A 13,415-nucleotide genomic window follows, 5' to 3' on the forward strand; every position below is an offset into this window, starting at 1 on the left:
CAGCTGTCCTCTGGACTGTAGTAAGACCTTCCTTGACCTCAGTGTGTGTCATACCCTTTGATGTACACTGAACAAAAATATAAACGCAACATGCAACAACAAGATTTTACTGAGTTACATTTCATATAAGGAAATTGGTAAATTTAAATTAATTCATTAGGCCTTAATCTATGGATTTTACATGACTGGGAATACAGATATGTATCTGTTGGTCACGAATACCTTAAAAAAAAAAAGTAGGGCGTGGATCAGAAAACCAGTCAGTATCTGGTGTGACCACCATTTGCCTCATGCAGTGCGACACATTTCCTTCACATAGAGTTGATCAGGCTGTTGATTGTGGCCTGTGGAATGTTGTCCCACTCCTCTTCAATGGCTGTGCGATGTTGCTGGATAGTGGTGTGAACTGGAATACACTGTCGTACACGTTTATCCAGAGCATCCCAAACATGCTTAATGGGTGACATGTCTGGTGAGTATGCAGGCCATGGAAGAACTGGGACATTTTCAGCTTCCAGGAATTGTGTACAGATCCTTGCGACATGGAGCCGTGCATTATCATGCTGAAACATTAGGTGATGGCGGCGGATGAATGGCACGACAATGGGCCTCAGGATCTTGTCACGGTCACTCTGTGCTTCAAATGCTCACTAACAGGGATGTAAACACATTTGTGCTCAAAATTTAAGAGAAATAAGCTTTTTGTGCATATGGAACATTTATGGGATCTTTTATTTCAGCTCAAGAAACATGGGACCAACAGTTTACATGTTGTGTTTTTATTTTTGTTCAGTGTATTTGTCCTCCATGCCGTAAGTGGAAAACGTCTCATAACAGTTCCCTGGTATATTCAAGGTGTGGGGTTGAGGATATCCTCTGAGGTGTCCTGCTTGTATCCACTCTGTTTAAAAGCTTAATAGGTGAGGGGACTTGCTCCAGTCTTTGGCTGATTACTGATTTAGGCCTGCCCCTGTTAGATTGAAGAGATAGCAATCTTCTTCCAGACAAACAACACATGCAGATGGGAGTCCGTTTTTCCAGCAGAACCTTAACCAACGTGGAATGGCTTCCTTGTGGGATAGGCATTGTTCTGAGCAGGAAGCACATCTATGTTGAACATAACCTATAAGAGACTTCTCTTGATGACGCATTGTCCCAGCATTGAATTCTTTCCTATACAGGATTTGTAATTATACTACAACAGATGCGTTCTTACAAAACTGCAGCTTTGTGTTGATGCCATTTGTTTCTCGTGACACAACCCCCCCCACACACACACACCGCCCTTCCAGCATAATTCTAAAAGTCATTTTCTGCTTAACCGAAAAGGCATACCTTTAGGTCCATTTAAAATGTCAACAAGATGTGTCGCATTATTCTTTGCCTGAAGTTGTGCAAAATGCTACGCAACAATGTGGACATCAGTCATTAGTCAAGATGAAGTAAACACAGCTTGTGCATGCTCTGAGTAAAGCATTTAAAATATCAGAATCATTTTGTCCACGTGTTTGAAAATCTACGCATTTGTTCTAATATGAAGCTCTGTACTGTGTATTCATACAGTAGGCACGTATACCACCACACAATCGTGTGATGAAAGTCCAAGAGATAAAGTAAGCCTACATCTCCCCCAACAAGACTACAGACAGTCTGACTCCAGACTAAATCAGCACTGTGTGATAGATATAATGAATACAGAGGATTAGAACTGCTCTCTCATTTGGTCTGCCTGCTTTGAGGTTCTAAGCCTTCATATTCAAGATGCTGAGGTGATACCACCCTTTTCAAAAGCAAACTCCATGGTGGCCTTATCATTCTTAAGCCATACAAGGTCGGATTCTTGCTTTTTTGATCCACATTTCTATGTTGGATCTATAGCATAGTAAAAGTAAGGCACATGCCTGTTTCAGTTTGTTTAAATCTTTTGAGTTGTGTGTTGTTCACCCTCTGGGTTCATGTTGTAGGTGTTAATTTAGGTAACATACAGAGGGGTCCTAAAATGATTGACACCCTTAATAAACATTAGCAATAATTACTGTATAAAATAAATAATTCAAATACTGAGCTTTTTAAAATGTATTTTATACTAATACAATTGCTCAGAGAAAGAAATGTTGTTTAACAAGTAATATTATTTTTCTCAAAAGGGTAGGAGTCAAAATGATTGACAAGGATTACGGATAATCCTGAATGAATCGTGAATAATGAGTGAGAGATCATACCCCCAAGACATGCTAACCTCCCCTGTTATTGGTGATGGTGAGAGGATAGTTTGTCTTGGGGGTATGATCTTTGACCCTCTATAACTTTCTCACTCATCATTATTCACGATTCATAAAGGATTATCCGTAAACATGGTAGCTTCCACATTATTGTAGAAGTGTTTAGAAACATGTTATATTCTTATTTACAATAATGGTGACAAATGATTTACCATTCATTTCTATTGGGTACAAAATAATCTGAAACACAACCAAAACAAACTGCAAATGCATCCATTTGCTCCCGAGTGGCGCAGCGGTCTAAGGCACTGCATTTCAGAGCTCGAGGTGTCACTACAGCCCCTGGTTCGATCCCGGGCTGTATAACAACCGGCGGTGATCAGGAGTCCCATAGGACGGTGCACAATTGGCCCAACGTCATCCGGGTTAGAGGAGGGTTTGGCCGGGGTAGGTCGTCATTGTAAAATGATAATTTGTTCTTAACTGACTTGCCTAGTTAAATAAATGTTTAAAAAAAAAAGAATTCCAAAAAAGTATTATCCAACAATTTTGTACAAGCTTGATGTAGTCATTGTGTGCTAGGAATATGAGTGTAGCACAGATTGTCATCCATGGAACTCTTAAAGGCAAAACAACTTTCTGAAGGTTCATGAAACAGACAGCTATGATTACTCATCACATGAAATACTGTTGTACACATCATGCATGGTCTTGTCTTTGGATGTTTGCGTGTCTTGATAAACAAGGAAAGGAAAGGAAAGGAAAGGAAAGGAAAGGAAAGGAAAGGAAAGGAAAGGAAAGGAAAGGAAAGGAAAGGAAAGGAAAGGAAAGGAAAGGGGGATACCTAGTCAGTTGTACAACTGAATGCCTTCAACTGATAAACAGTTAACACCCTCATGTAAGAGTTGTGGTTGTGTTTGACTTCATAACAACATAATGTCTTTGGCGTGTTTGAATCCCAATAACGTAATATATAATTATCTTTTATATCTGTTGTATTATTATAACGTAATATATGATTCTCTTTCATATCTGTTGTATTATTACCTCTTTTTATATCTGTTTTACTAATAGAGTTAGGAAACAACAACCAGAGAGACTCATCACCTGAGGATGTCGAGCGTTTCCACAGGCAGCAGACTGTAGAGAACAAGAACCACCACTCTGAGCCACGTTCCCCCAGCACAGTCCCCAGGAGGTACACCATCGGAGGGCAAGGGCCCCGCAGTGCCAGAAACCCCCTGACCATGCAGCACGCTGACGTAGAGAGGAAGAAAGAGGTGTTCCTGGAGCACCTGAAGCATAGGTATCCTCACCATGCTGCTGTCATCATGGGCCATCAGGACCGCATCAGAGACCATGTAAGTGGGAACCCTTTTTTAAGGGTTGGTTCTGATTCCCCTGCATAATGGCATGATATACACTGTAGGCTTGTGTTGTTATTGTATTGGTGTGAGTATATCAACCACTGTATAAGGATTTCAAAGCACATATGACACATTTGTCTCACTATGCCTTGAATTGAAGACTTTAATGAATGTAGAACAGATTTTTTTAATTTAATTCAATACATGGTGTTTCATCAATACTTGCAATACGTTTATTCAATACTATGGTGTGGTGTCGGGTGTGCCTGGCCTGGAGTGTGGCCTAATGTAAATTATGGAAATAGAGATAAGATAGAGACAATAAGAATTGTCAGTAAAACAGAATAAAGAATTTAACAATTTCAGTATTAGCTTACTGTTATGGCCAGCCTACCTGAAATAGCTGTGCCGCCTCGCCAGGGGGGAGGTGCCGTGCGCGCGTTGATGCTAGAAGTGGCCATGTGGTAAAATAAACTGTGACTGTTCTACAAGTTAGACAGGTAAATCCAGACCCGCATTTGGGCTAGGTGGAGATCGTTTCCATGCCCACACCTGTCACCTCGAGGAAAGCTCATTTTACAAGCGAACGCCGTCTTGTTGCAGTCATTGCGAAAGAAACCCGTTTACTCCGAATTGAGTAGGACTCATTCTACGCGCGCTCACCCTCGGATTGAGGATTTGATATTTAGGCTACGTTCAGGTAAACTATCGTTGAAAGTAGGCCTACATTAGACTACTTTACCTAGATTACCTCCAGTTGTGCAGTTACAGTAGGTAGCCTATAGCGCAGATGCTTGCACAGTAGTGATAACTTGTTGGTGGTTTGCAGATAAACTTGTTCGATATGAGAATAGCAGATACACGCAATAATCTCCCCTGCACACTTTCCAGTCAGTGTAACCTATGTTACCAGTATATACATTTATTTCTACGTATGTTTTTTTTCTTCTCTCATTTCAATTTAGTCTGGCGCCTACACTCCATGCACATCAATGTCTATTTGCGTTCATTTTGTATTTTTCTTAGTGATAGTTTAACCAAATTACCCTGTGAGCAGTCTATGGACAAGGTATGTATGATAGCAGTCTATGCTTTGGTTTTATTTCCCAGTCACTGTTTCAAAATTCCAACGTTTTAGCTTTTGTGGCACAACTCACATTCAAGTCATGGTACGATATTAGACATTTTCTACATCCTCATGTCCAAATAAACCGAAAGTATCAAAAATGGATTGTTTATAGATGATTTGAAAATGATGAGCAAAAAATGTAACCTACCGTGACTTGGCTATTTGTGCCACAAAGCCCACAAAGCTAAAACATTAGCATTTGGGAACAGTTCCAGGGAAACGAAACCAACGCATGTATTGTTGTCATACCTTGTCCATAGACTGCTTACAGGGTAGGGGAATCAATGTATACATTTGTAATTTGGGTTAACTATCCCTTTAAATGAGGGGAATAGCCTAGGTCTACAGTTATGTCTTGAAAAAATACTGTTCTATCTTAAACATTTTTCCTATTGATATTTATAGATTAATAGGTTTATATATACAGTTGAGGTCAGAAGTTTACATACACTTAGGTTGGAGTCATTAACATGTTTTTCAACCACTCCACAAATTTCTTGTTAACAAACTATAGTTTTGGCAAGTCGGTTAGGACATCTACTTTGTGCATGACACAAGTAATTTTTCCAACAATTGTTTACAGACAGATTATTTCACTTATAATTCACTGTATCACAATTCCAGTGGGTCAGAAGTTTACATACACTAAGTTGACTGTGCCTTTAAACAGCTTGGAAAATTCCAGAAAATGATATGACTTTAGAAGCTTCTGATAGGCTAATTGACATCATTTGAGTCAATTGGAGGTGTACCTGTACATTAGAGGTCGACCGATTATGATTTTTCAACGCAGATAATTGGAGGACCACAAAAAGCCGATACAGATTAATCGTCCGATTTAATTTGTAATAATGACAATTACAACAATACTGAATGAACACTTACTTTAACTTAATATAATACATCAATAAAATCAATTGAGCCTCAAATAAATAATGAAACATGTTCAATTTGGTTTAAATAATGCAAAAACAAAGTGTTGGAGAAGAAAGTAAAAGTGCAATATGTGCCATGTAAAAAAGCTAACATTTAAGATCCTTGCTCAGAACATGAGAACATATGAAAGCTGGTGGTTCCTTTTAACATGAGTCTTCAATATTCCGAGGTAAGAAGTTTTAGGTTGTAGTTATTATAGGAATTATAGGACTATTTCTCTCTATACCATTTGTATTTCATATACCTTTGACTATTGTATGTTCTTATAGGCACTATAGTATTGCCAGTGTAACAGTATAGCTTCCGTCCCTCTCCTTGACTCTACCTGGGCTCGAACCAGGGACACATCGACAACAGCCACCCTCGAAGCATCGTTACCCACCGCTCCACAAAAGCCGCGGCCCTTGCAGAGCAAGGGGAACAACTACTTCAAGGTCTCCGAGCGAGTGACGTCACCGATTGAAACGCTATTAGCGCGCACCCCACTAACTAGCTAGCCATTTCTCATCGGTTACACCAGCCTAATCTCGGGAGTTGATAGGCTTGAAGTCATAAACGGCTCAATGCTTGAAGCACAGCGAAGAGCTGCTGGCAAATGCACGAAAGTGCTGTTTGAATGAATGCTTACGAGCCTGCTGCTGCCTACCACCACTCAGTCAGACTGCTCTATCAAATATCAAATCATAGACTTAATTATAACATAATAACACACAGAAATACGAGCCTTAGGTCATTAATATGGTCAAATCCGGAAACTATCATTTCGAAAACAAAACGTTTATTCTTTCAGTGAAATATGGAACCGTTCCGTATTTTATCTAACGGGTGGCATCCCTAGTCTAAATATTGCTGTTACGTTGCACAACCTTCAATGTTATGTCATAATTATGTAAAATTCTGGCAAATTAATTACGGTCTTTGTTAGGAAGAAATGGTCTTCACACAGTTCGCAACGAGCCAGGCGGCCCAAACTGCTGCATATACCCTGACTCTGCTTGCACGGAACGCAAGAGAAGTGACATAATTTCCCTAGTTAAAAGAAATTCATGTTAGCAGGCAATATTAACTAAATATGCAGGTTTAAAAATATATTCTTATGTATTGATTTTAAAGAAAGGCATTGATGTGTATGGTTAGCTACACATTGGTGCAACGACAGTGCTTTTTTTCGCGAGTGCACTTGTTAAATCATCACCCGTTTGGCAAAGTAGGCTGTGATTCGATGAGAAAATAACAGGCACCGCATCGATTATATGCAACGCAGGACAAGCTAGGTAAACTAGTAATATCATCAACCATGTGTAGTTAACTAGTGATTATGTTAAGATTGATTGTTTTTTATAAGATAAGTTTAATGCTAGCAAGCAACTTACCTTGGCTTCTTGCTGCACTCGCGTAACAGGTAGTCAGTCTGCCACGCAGTCTCCTTGTGGAGTGCAATGTAATCGGCCACAATCGTTGTCCAAAAATGCCGATTACCAATTGTTATGAAAACTTAAAATCGGCCCTAATTAATCGGCCATTCCGATTAATCGGTCGACCTCTACTGTGGATGTATTTCAAGGCCTACCTTCAAACTCAGTGTCTCTTTGCTTGGGAAAATCAAAAGAAATCATCCAAGACCTCAGAAAAAATTGTAGACCTCCACAAGTCTAGTTCATCCTTGGGAGCAATTTCCAAACACCTGAAGGTACCACGTTCATCTGTACAAACAATAGTACGCAAGTATAAACTCCATGGGACCACGCAGCCGTCATACCGCTCAGGAAGGAGACGCGTTCTGTCTCCTAGAGATGAACGTACTTTGGTGCGAAAAATGCAAATCAATCCCAGAACAACAGCAAAGGACCTTGTGAAGATGCTGGAGGAAACGGGTACAAAAGTATCTATATCCACAGTAAAACGAGTTCTATATTGACATAACCTGAAAGGCTGCTCAGCAAGGAAGAAGCCACTGCTCCAAAACCGCCATAAAAAATCCAGACTACGGTTTGCAACTGCACATGGGGACAAAGATCGTACTTTTTGGAGAAATGTCCTCTGGTCAGATGAAACAAAAATAGAACTGTTTGGCCATGATGACCATCGTTATGTTTGGAGGAAAAAGGGGGAGGCTTGCAAGCCGAAGAACACTGTCCCAACCGTGAAGCATGGGGGTGGCAGCATCATCTTGTGGGGGTGCTTTGCTGCAGGAGGGCTGGTGCACTTCACAAAATAGATGGCATCATGAGGATGGAAAATGATGTGGATATATTGAAGCAACATCTCAAGATATCAGTCAGGAAGTTAAAGCTTGGTCGTAAATGGGTCTTCCAAATAGACAATGACCCCAAGCATACTTCCAAAGTTGTGGCATAATGGCTTAAGGACAACAAAGTCAAGGTATTGGAGTGGCCATCACAAAGCCCTGACCTCGATCCCATAGAAAATTTGTGGGCAGAACTCAAAAGCATTTGCGAGCAAGGAGGCCTAAAACCTGACTCAGTTACACCAGCTTTGTCAGGAGGAATGAGCCAAAATGAACCGAACTTATTGTGGGAAGCTTTTGGAAGACTACCCAAAATGTTTGACCTAAGGTAAACAATTTAAAGGCAATGCTACCAAATACTAATTGAGTGTATGTCAACTTCTGACCCACTGGGAATGTGATGAAAGAAATAAAAGCTGAAATAAATCATTCTCTCTGCTATTATTCTGACATTTCACATTATTAAAATAAAGTGGTGATCCTAACTGACCTAAGACAGGGAATTTTTAATAGGATTAAATGTCAGGAACCCGACACGTTTGACCTGAGTTTAAATGTATTTGGCTAAGGTGTATGTAAACTTCTGACTTCAACTGTACATATGTATACAGTTGCTATAAAATGTGTACAATTGTTGTAAAATGCTTCACTGTTTGGTAATGGAATGATTTCAAGGACTTTAGTAGCAGTGTAACCATAGTCTACTCTTCTTATGTGGTGAAGTCCATGTTGCTGTGTTAGTAAAATGCTCATCCATCCACCTGTTACCGTGTGATCATTCTAATGGTCTGCAACACAAGGGAGGGGTTGAGGATGAAACATTTGCCAATGCTTTCAAAGACCTGGCATTCTACCAAAGCAGATGAACCATGGTCTGGTCTCTCTGGTCTCTCTGGTCTCTGCCCATGCATCTGTCAGTGATTAGAGATCAAAGTGGACCATTTGATGCTTGGCCCTGCTTTCATCCCTAGCTGGCTCACTGTGCTGTGCTCTTCCCTCACTTCACTACAAGTAACACCTTGAACAGTGACTGAGTGCTACCTTATGGTGGAGAGGTATGCAATTGTAGCTCTACACATGGGGTCCATATTGGATAGATGGATTCAGTGGTTTTGGGGGCACACCTGGAAGTGTTTTTGTTCTACTGAACTCTTGACAGGCTCGGTCCATCTTGGTCTGAGAGGCTTGTAGCTTGTATTTTTTTGACCTTTATTTAACCAGGTAGGCTAGTTGAGAACAACTGCGACCTGGCCAAGATAAAGCAAAGCAGTGCGACAAACAACAGAGTTACACATGGAATAAACAAACATACAGTCAATAACACAATAGAAAAAAAGTATATATACAGTGTGTGCAAATGAGGTAAGATAAGGGAGGTAAGGCAATAAATAGGCCATGGTGGCGAAATAATTACAATTTAGCAATTAAACACTAGAGTGATAGATGTGCAGAAGATGAATATGCAAGTATCAAATCAAATGTATTTATATAGCCCTTCGTACATCAGCTGATATCTCAAAGTGCTGTACAGAAACCCAGCCTAAAACCCCAAACAGCAAGCAATGCATGTGAAAGAAGCACGGTGGCTAGGAAAAACTCCCTAGGAAAAACTCCCTAGGAAAAACTCCCTAGGAAAAACTCCCTAGAAAGGCCAAAAACCTAGGAAGAAACCTAAAGAGGAACCAGGCTATGAGGGGTGGCCAGTCCTCTTCTGGCTGTGCAGGGTGGATATTATAACAGAACATGGTCAAGATGTTAAAATGTTCATAAATGACCAGCATGGTCAAATAATAATAATCATAGTAGTTGTCGAGGGTGCAACAAGCACGTCCGGTGAACAGGTCAGGGTTCCATAGCCGCAGGCAGAACAGTTGAAACTGGAGCAGCAGCACGGCCAGGTGGACTGGGGTCAGCAAGGAGTCATCATACCAGGTAGTCCTGAGGCATGGTCCTAGGGCTCAGGTCCTCTGAGAGAAAGAGAGAATTAGAGAGAGCATATTTAAATTCACACAGGACACCGGATAAGACAAGAGAAATACTCCAGATGTAACAGACTGACCCTAGCCCCCCGACACATAAACTACTGCAGCATAAATACTGGAGGCTGAGACAGGAGGGATCAGAAGACACTGTGGCCCCATCCGATGATACCCCCGGACAGGGCCAAACAGGCAGGATATAACCCCACCCACTTTGCCAAAGCACAGCCCCCACACCACTAGAGGGATGTCTCCAACCACCAACTTACCGTCCTAAGACAAGGCCGAGTATAGCCCACAACGATCTCCGCCATGGCACAACCCAAGGGGGGGCGCCAACCCAGACAGGAAGACCACGTCAGTGACTCAACCCACTCAAGTGACGCACCCCTCCCATGGACGGCATGGAAGAACACCAGTAAGCCAGTGACTCAGCCCCTGTAATAGGGTTAGAGGCAGAGAATCCCAGTGGAAAGAGGGGAACCGGCAAGGCAGAGACAGCAAGGGCGGTTCGTTGCTCCAGCCTTTCCGTTCACCTTCACACTCCTGGGCCAGACAATACTTAATCATAGGACCTACTGAAGAGATAAGTCTTCAGTAAAGACTTAAAGGTTGAGACTGAGTCTGCGTCTCTCACATTGGTAGGCAGACCATTCCATAAAAATTGAGCTCTATAGGAGAAAGCCATACCTCCAGCCGTTTGCTTACAAATTCTAGGGACAATTAGGAGGCCTGCGTCTTGTGACCGTAGCGTACGTGTAGGTATGTACGGCAGGACCAAATCGGAAAGATAGGTAGGAGCAAGCCCATGTAATGCTTTGTAGGTTAGCAGTAAAACCTTGAAATCAGCCCTTGCCTTAACAGGAAGCCAGTGTAGGGAGGCTAGCATTGGAGTAATATGATCACATTTTTTTTTAGATACTGGGGTGCAAGTATACTGGGATACTGGGGTGCAAGTAGAGATACTGGGGTGCAAAGGAGCAAAAACAAATAACAGTATGGGGATGAGGTAGTTGGATGGGCTATTTACAGATGGGCTATGTACAGGTGCAGTGATCTGTGAGCTGCTCTGACAGCTGGTGCTTAAAGTTAGTGAGGGAGATATGAGTCTCCAGCTTCAGTGATTTTTGCAATTCGTTCCAGTCATTGGCAGCAGAGAACTGGATGGAAAGGCGGCCAAAGAAGCAATTGGCTTTGGGGGTGATCGGTGAGATATACCTGCTGGAGCGCGTGCTACGGGTGGGTGCTGCTATGGTGACCAGTGAGCTAAGATAAGGCGGGGCTTTACCTAGCAAAGACTTATAGATGACCTGGAGCCAGTGGGTTTGGCAATGAATATGAAGTGAGGGCCAGCCAACGAGAGCATACAGGTCGCAGTGGTGGGTAGTATATGGGGCTTTGGTGACAAAACGGATGGCACTGTGATAGACTGCATCCAATTTGCTGAGTAGAGTGTTGGAGGCTATTTTGTAAATGACATCGCCGAAGTCAAGGATCGGTAGGATAGTCAGTTTTACGAGGGTATGTTTGGCAGCATGAGTGAAGGATGCTTTGTTGCGAAATAGGAAGCCGATTCTAGATTTAAATTTGGATTGGAGATGCTTAATGTGAGTCTGGAAGGAGAGTTTATAGTCTAACCAGACACCTAGGTATTTGTAGATGTCCACATATTCTAAGTCAGAACCGTCCAGAGTAGTGATGCTGGATGGGCGGGCAGGTGCCTGTTCAAACGAGAGTTTGAACAGGCTAGTAATACAATTTCGGCGGATAATTTTAGAAAGAGAGGGTCCAGATTTTGCAGCTCTTTCAGAACATCAGATATCTGGATTTGGGTGAAGGAGAAGTGGGGGAGGATTGGGCGAGCTGCTGTGGGGAGCACAGGGCTGTCGACCGGGGTAGGCGGGCCAGGTGCAAAGCATGGCCAGCCGTAGAAAAATGCTTATTGAAATTCTCAATTATCGTGGATTTATCGGTGGTGACAGTGTTTCCTAGCCTCAGTGTAGTGGGCAGCTGGGAGGAGGTGCTCTTATTCTCCATGGACTTTACAGTGTCCCAGATGGAGAGGTCCTTCTAGAGGGGACCTTTACAAGATTTAGCTAACCAGATCGCTGAGTCCCGCTTTAGTGACGCTGGCTTAAACATTTAGTAGCTGCATTTAGTAGCTACAATGTACTACATTTCACTTGTTGCATTATTGTGCCAGCTTCAAACCGGTATCACAGTTATATGCACTATCACAGTGTGAACCTGTAGTGTCACTGTACCTGTCTAATTATTGTGTGTAATACGTGGTTTTACTCCCACTTACTAAACAATGGGACAGTTATTTTTGTTCCATAGCCAAGTTAAAATCCCAGTGTAGGAGTCTGTAAAGTCTTTGACTTGTAGGTGCCTTCAACTCCAGCACAGGTAGCTTCTCTAGCTAGTCAAATCTTCTAATGCATTATTAACACTATCTGAAACTCATAGGGTCAACCTGAAGTGCATGACAGTTAACACCCATAATGATCATGCTCGTTGTCAACTCCAAATCTTGTGTTCTTTTAGGTAGGAAATACTGATATTTTCTGAAAGATGAAGTAAATCTATTGGGAAAGAATTAACTGGATGTAACCAGTATGTTTTTCTCGCCAGTAGCCACAGCTCAAGTTATTGGAGGCCTTTAAGGGTACCTTTTGAATAACTAAACAAATGATTTGCTCTGAGCTCAAATTTGCTCTCAAGTTTTAGTATTATCGGTAAGGCATTACCATTATGGGAATGAAAGGAGAGACCAAAACTATGTTGATAGAGAATAAACATCAGCCAAAATTGGCATATTGTTATTCCATGTTCATTGTTGTTATGGGAATTTGGATATCGTTATTGGATATATTTATGAGTCTAGAAATACATGTTCAAACAAAGCATATGTTGACATAGAAATGGAATAGGTCTGTTGTAATGAGATGCAGAGTTAAAACTGAAACAAAGCATGTGTACTACTACTAGCTATACTGTATTTATGTACATTTCATGAATTCAACTTATTTCCTGTGCATCAAATAATGTAATGATAATTATGTGAGTCAAAGTGAAGAGGAGAGTGCACTCTGATCCAGAGCTCCCTGAGGTAGTTATTCACCAGAGTGTGTCAGCGTAGCCCAGTCAGTGCCAAGCTTAAAATGGAAATGCAGTGAGTGACTCAGTGTGCGTGTTTGTGTGTCAGGTTGCAGATGTCCCCAGAAGTAACCCTTACAGAGGCAGCATGCATCAGGGACACATTCACATCAAATGATGTGTGTTTGCCAAAACACACAGAACAAGTCCATTTAAATCAGCTTTTTTTGCAAGTATGACAGTTAACTACAAATTAACTTAAAGACGTGTTGACAGTTGTTATTTTCAAAAGTGAGCAAGGTGCCCTTAAGCAGACTGGTCCTACTTTAGCATATTTCTGTGTGCAAGCATGCATGTTTGACAGTAATTTAGTGGAAGTAGATGTAACTTAAGGTTGAATACACCACATCCCTGACTATAGAACTTTTGTGATTG

At 41.6% G+C, this 13,415-nt stretch overlaps 1 protein-coding gene across 5 annotated transcripts in view; it reads left to right on the top strand.

The window, feature by feature from the left end:
- si:ch211-207d6.2 (sickle tail protein homolog) overlaps nt 1-13,415 on the top strand; it is a 77,814-nt gene that overhangs the window by 17,684 nt on the left and 46,715 nt on the right. For 4 of the 5 annotated variants that reach the window (XM_082960866.1, XM_082960869.1, XM_082960864.1 and 1 more), the window contains exon 2: nt 3,297-3,583. In XM_082960866.1, coding sequence (XP_082816992.1) covers nt 3,297-3,583 — 287 coding nt within the window. Of the gene's footprint in view, nt 1-3,296; nt 3,584-4,022; nt 4,290-13,415 lie in introns of those variants that run through there. The other variant, XM_082960867.1, reaches the window with a different exon arrangement.

Source organism: Salmo salar, chromosome 14 (genome assembly GCF_965601325.2).
Source record: "Salmo salar chromosome 14, fSalSal1, whole genome shotgun sequence".
In the NCBI taxonomy this organism is placed as follows: Eukaryota; Metazoa; Chordata; class Actinopteri; order Salmoniformes; family Salmonidae; genus Salmo; species Salmo salar.